The following is a 5,962-nucleotide window of genomic DNA, read 5'->3' on the forward strand; positions in this document are numbered from 1 at the left end:
TAATGCTCGCAACACTGCAACAGGATAAAATGAAAGCAAAGACTCTCACAATCAGAGAATTAGGGAGATACTGCTTGCCAATCCCAACGGGTCTAAATACTTCTAGTCGGCAGCCGAAGCTGTTAATCAGAACTTTACCAAATCCACAATTCCACCACTAACACAGCGAATGGTTCATTTGCAACAACAGCAATAGAAAAAACAAATCTACTAGCTGAACAATTTGCGTCCCAATCCCCTGTCGACTTTTTGGGAAAGGCACCACCCGCTATCCCCGTACTAGAATGAAAGAAAGTGTGCAAATGAACACGCACCAGTATTCCGCAGACTTTTCAACCTGTCTTTCAAGAAAAGAGTTTTTCCTTTTTGTTGTGAGATAGCTCGCGTTCAGCCTATTCACAGGGGCAAGAAAAATCTTCCAAATAACTATAGACCAGTCGCTATGCATTATGGAAAAAGCAGTAAACCACCATATCCTCAAATATTTGGAAGGCTTCAACATCTTGAGCGATTATCAATATGGCTTTCGGAAAGAACATGTCACCCATATTTGGAATAACGCAATCGAGAAATATGGAGAATCAAGAGCTGTTGCACTTGATATTTCTGAGGTCCTTAACCGTGTGTGGCATGAGGGTGTGCTGGCCAAACTTCGATGCTTTGGCTTGTCGGATCATTTCTGTGTATGGCTCTCCAGCTTTCTGGAAGAATGTTTCCTACAAGTGGTCGTCGATGGATATCTCCACCAATAACGCTGGTGTTCCCCATAGATCTATATTTCCTTTTACCCTATTTTTATTATATAGGGTGTAACTTAATGGGTGTAAAACTGTTGAGGAGGTGATTCCTCATCGAAAAAAAGATAGGATAGGATAGAATTTCATTGGAGCATCCCTTGTTAAGATACAACCCCTTAAAGGGGGTATATAAAATTTGTGTAACAATTTTTTTTCACAAGCACTAAAAAAGTTACAATATTGGAATGAACCTGATGTTTTGTACTACCAAAAAGACACTCAGCCAGAAATTTATTAGGTTCACCCCATGTTTGTGAGGGGTGGAAAACGCAACCCCTGAAATGTATTTCCAATGTAACTTTTTGTCTAATCATTTGTTTACCATTTAAAAATTCGTTTCCGATGGCCTGTTTCATTATAAACAAAAAATGTTTCTTGGGTTTTTTGCCCTAAATAAACCAGTTCGCAGCAAAAAATTATTTTATTTCTGACCGGGATATTATAAGCTTATATCGTCATAGTTACGCTATCAATAAAGAGGGTCATAACTCCCTTGGGACATTATAGATTTTATAATTCCCTCTACCTTTCACAAGTAAAAATAAATGGAAATGAAAACTGAACCATATTTTATTTATTCACGTCATTACAAATAATAAATGTACAATTTTGAAATGTTCCCTGAAAATTACTTCCGCCACTGGAAACAATTTCTTCTTTTGTATGGCTGGAGCTTCTGTTCACTACAGTCGAGGTACCTGCCTCTTCTGATGACAAAGTAGACAACATACGCGCCGTTTTATTTCTCAATTCGATGCTATCCTCCAAATACCCCTCCGCCACAGTGGAACTTTTCCAACCTCCGTGTCTTTTTAAGTTAGTCATAGTTGCTCCTGCATTGGCTAGAGCAGTAGCAGAAGTGCGACGAAGGCAATGTCCCGTATAGGAAGATGAGTTTGGCAATCCTAAATACATTGCGATTTTGCTGGGGATTTTCCCAAACATGTTTTTTCCAATTGGCTGAGATGTACATTTATTTTGTCGGAAGCTCAAAAAAAATCGTTCAATACCTTTAGGACGCAAAGACATATAAAGTCTTGATAAAGGCAAAGCGGAGAACTCTTTTTCATCCACAACTGTAAATTTCTTCGATACACCAGTTTTACTTTCCGGTACGTTCACTACCATAACGGAATCCCGGTCCTCTATATCCGATATCTTCATATTCAAAAGTTCCTGACTTCTGCATCCTCCAAAATAACCCATAATCAAAACAACCTATAACAAAAAAAAAAGGAAATAAATACACACAAAAAGGAAAATAAGAAAAAAATTACCTTATGCAATAAATGAATATCATTAGGAGCGTCCTTTAGGAATCTGATAACATCTTTAGGAGATAAAACAGCAGACTTTTTCGGCTTATAACTCTTACTCTTCCGTTTCAAAAAAGCCTGTAGTTCATTGAACTTGGTGATATCTCGTTTCTCATGTATAGTCACCATTGATTTTAGCATTGACCATTTAGTCCATAAAGAATTCGGACTATACGTTTCTGACTGAAACGAATAAACACAATTACTACCAAATCTACCGAAAAACATAGAAAATTCCTTACCAGTTTTTGAAAATATGCCAGAAATACAGTTTCAGTGACATCTTTTGGCATAACATTTTTCCGTGTCAGCCAGTCCAGATATATCTTGTATTCTTTTTGGTATACGGCTTCACTTTTAGATGGAATTAATGATTCTCTTGCTTGTTCAGCTTTTTTCAAAATATACTCCATTATATTTGGGGTAGAAAACACGTTTTCACCGCAAACACAGCTTGATAACAAAGTTCTGTTTATAAACAAGTAACATAGCAACAACCTAGCAACAAGAAAACTCTACTATAATCAACGGTACCTGATTCAAATATACCGGGAAGGTAATGAATTGGTACATTTTTCCGTTTCAAAAATGAACAAAATTTTATTGAAATCGGTCAGAAATAAAATTATCTATGTACCACGGGAATTATTGAGCCTTAATAACCTCAGGCAATTGCTGTCCCTCGGGCCAGAGGCCCTCGGGACGCAAACTTTGCCATCGGTAATTAAGGCCCTCCTAATTCCCTTGATACATAAATAACTATTATTCCATTTGGAATTCTGGATATCGGCTACGGAGGCACATTTTCACTGGCAGCAGGAGGTTGCATATCTTAATGAGGATCTAGAAAAGAGTTTGAATTGGAGTGAAAGTAACCAGGTTCAATTCAATGCCATAAACAATCTCAGGTATCGGGTTTCTCCAAGAAGGTTAATGTCTCCGAATCGGATATAATAATGTCAGGTCAGACAACTCCGCTTTGTGCTTCGATAAATTTGTTGGGGGTTGAAATGGACACTTCTCAAAACTTGGAACACTGTCACTATACACACCACGTCAATTTGTGATGCTTTATAAAGCTCAGATCAGACTTTCTTCGGAGTATTGTTCTCATGCATGGAGCTCTGCCTCCAAGCATACCCTGAAACTGTTGGATTCCAACTAGAAAAAAACCATCCGCCTGATTGGAGACCAGGACATCACGTGCAACCATGACAGCCAGGAACATCGAACACAGGTTGGAGACTTGTCTCTCTTCCATAGATACTTTCTCGGAAGGTGTTCAAGTGACTCGACACATTTGATTCCACCAAGAGCAGTACATATTAGAAATACGCGAAGGACTGTGGCTACTCATTATTTTGGGGTTCAACTCAGTACACCTCGAACTTCACTGTTTGGGACCTCTTCCATCTAGAAAAATGTGTTTATATGAAATAAACATCCTGAACACGTTATTCCAAATGTGAAGTGATTCACTTTGGATATGAATCTCCAGCGATTCAAATCCAAAGTGAATCACTTTTTCTGCGAAGAAGCCTCACGAGAGCGTCGTAAGGATGTTCCTGTAGTGTTTGTGTTTCGTCCTTAAAAAAACGGAATATTATATGCATGTAGAGGCAGCGCACGCCAAGATAGTTCTCAGGGATCAAGAGTTTTGCCGACTTACTCAATACTGATCGTTATATTATTACCAAAATCACACGAAACCTTTGTATATTTCAGTTTCAATGTTATTTCAATTTATAAGCGTATTTATGTAAAGTTTCTTCTATATCCGTTCAGTCGGTTAGGCGTGGAAGAGCCACAAACATGCAAACATACATCCTCGCAAAACTTTCACATTTATATCAGTATGGAATTCACAACTTGTGATTTGATAGTACTGTCATCATCCCAAAAATGGACCAGTATACTAGGGATGTTGAATATATTCCCGTAGTCATTAACTTATGATGATGATAATCTTGCTGCAAGGTAAGTGTGGCATCTTTGAGCTAGGGTTCTTGTAGCCGGATTTGTTTTGAGATTTGCATTAGTTTTGTGCCTGGTGGAATATCGGTGATCTATAAATTTCTTGTTTCTTTCTCTGAATTGGAATGACACAACATCTATGAAGTAGAGCTGCCTTATATCGAGAAGTAGTGTCTCTTTGAATTTGAATAGTGTGGCTGAATGGTAAGTTGAATTTTTTTGTATATTATTTTTATAAACTTTTTTTGTAATGATTCCAATTTTTTCAGATGGGTTTCAGCAACTCCATCTCAACCTAGTATACCATACCTCAACCTACATTCTACAAGTGCACTATAATTGATTCTCATTTGTGGTAAATTAAGAATTTCTTGAATATATTTAAATTTGAATAGTAGGCTTCTCAATGTGCGAGTAACAGAGTTGACATGAGCGTCCCACTTAAGACATGGGTCTATAGTTAAACCTAGGTATTTTGTTTTCTCAACACGCATTATCTGGCTTGTTTCCCCTGTGTTATCTTCGATGACTAGATTATCGAAATTTGGCAAACCACTCCTGCTATTGGCGAAAGATATAAAAGTAGTTTTCTTGTAGTTTACCGTCAGCAGTCTATGATCAAACCATGTTACCATTTTCTTGAGGTCATTTTCAACTATTTGTTCCAGTTCTATCCAGTTTTTCCCATGTTATACAATAGCTGTGTCATCAGCAAAACTTATTATTTTTCCACATGAGTTTAAAGTGAACAGATTGTTAATATATATGGAGAATAGAACAGAACCCAAGAACTCCGGAACTCCGGACTCAACAATCACTCCAAGGCTTTTTTCTGTATTTATTTTCACATATTGTTTATGGTCTTTCAGGTAGCTGTTGAATGAATCATATGCAGTACCTCTTATTCCTATGTTCTGTAAAGTTTCCAACAACTGAGGATGACTAACTGTGTCAAACGCCTTTGCTAGATCCAAAAATACACACAACGTGGGATTTTGTTTGCAAAGGTTTTCATAGACTTGTTATGAAGTAATAGCATCTTGAGAGGATTTGCTCTCTCTGAATCCGAATTGCATGTTGGATAAGAAGTTGTGCCTTTCCAAGCATCCCGTTAGTCTCTATCATTCAATATTTTCTCAAAGATTTTCGCTGAATTTGGAATAAAAGAAATGGCTATCGGCCCATTCCTTTTATTCCAAATTCATTTCTTTTATCTCCGTTGTTGAATATAGGTGTAATTATTGAAGTTTTAAAATGAGGGGGGGGCAAATGCCGCTTTCGAACATTTTATTAATTATGTGTGCCAGTGGTTTTTTTATTTGATTTTTTTACTGCTTTTAAAGCCTCAGCTCTCAGTCCATCTATCCCAGGAGCTTCGTTTCTTGTCAATGAATCAATAACTTTTCCAATTTCTTGATCGTATGACGGAAAAAGGAATATGGATTTTTCCATGAGATGTATATGAAGGGGTGGCGTTTACAAAACATTTATTAAACTCATTGGCCACTTCTTTGTCCCCTGTGATTTCTCTCCCCTTCACTATTACTTTAACAATATTACCATTATTGTCTGTCGAACTTATTTTTTTCACTGTTTTCCACAATGCTTTTGCATCGTTTTGTTTTTTTTTTCCATTTCACTTCCATAGTAGTTGGCTTTCGTATGCCTAAGTAAATTTTTGAGTCGGGTTCTATATTTAACTTGTTATCATCCGTGTGATTGAGTAGGGTTTTCGAATTTTTGTTTTGGATATTTTCAATAGGTAGATGAATGATTGTGAGGTAATGATCAGTGATTGCAGTTTTTATGACAGATGGAGAATAGCTTTCACTTTCATGGTGATGTTTTTACTCTTTAAGAAAATGTGATCAATAC

The 5,962-nt window shown here is 37.1% G+C and overlaps 1 protein-coding gene across 1 annotated transcript; it reads right to left on the reverse strand.

Annotated features, from left to right (window-relative positions):
* Window positions 1-1,214: 1,214 nt before the first annotated feature.
* LOC141484241 (uncharacterized) lies at window positions 1,215-2,873 on the reverse strand. The gene is made up of 3 exons (XM_074179322.1): window positions 2,356-2,873; window positions 2,075-2,296; window positions 1,215-2,015 (listed from the first exon to the last, which is right to left on the reverse strand). The coding sequence occupies exons 1-3, from the start codon at window positions 2,524-2,526 to the stop codon at window positions 1,368-1,370; spliced, it is 1,041 nt and encodes a 346-aa protein (XP_074035423.1). The 5' UTR covers window positions 2,527-2,873; the 3' UTR covers window positions 1,215-1,367.
* Between the last annotated feature and the right edge of the window lie 3,089 nt (window positions 2,874-5,962).

Source organism: Leptinotarsa decemlineata, unplaced genomic scaffold (genome assembly GCF_025532065.1).
Source record: "Leptinotarsa decemlineata unplaced genomic scaffold, Ldec_3_MD MMD2_tig00005009_RagTag_RagTag, whole genome shotgun sequence".
In the NCBI taxonomy this organism is placed as follows: Eukaryota; Metazoa; Arthropoda; class Insecta; order Coleoptera; family Chrysomelidae; genus Leptinotarsa; species Leptinotarsa decemlineata.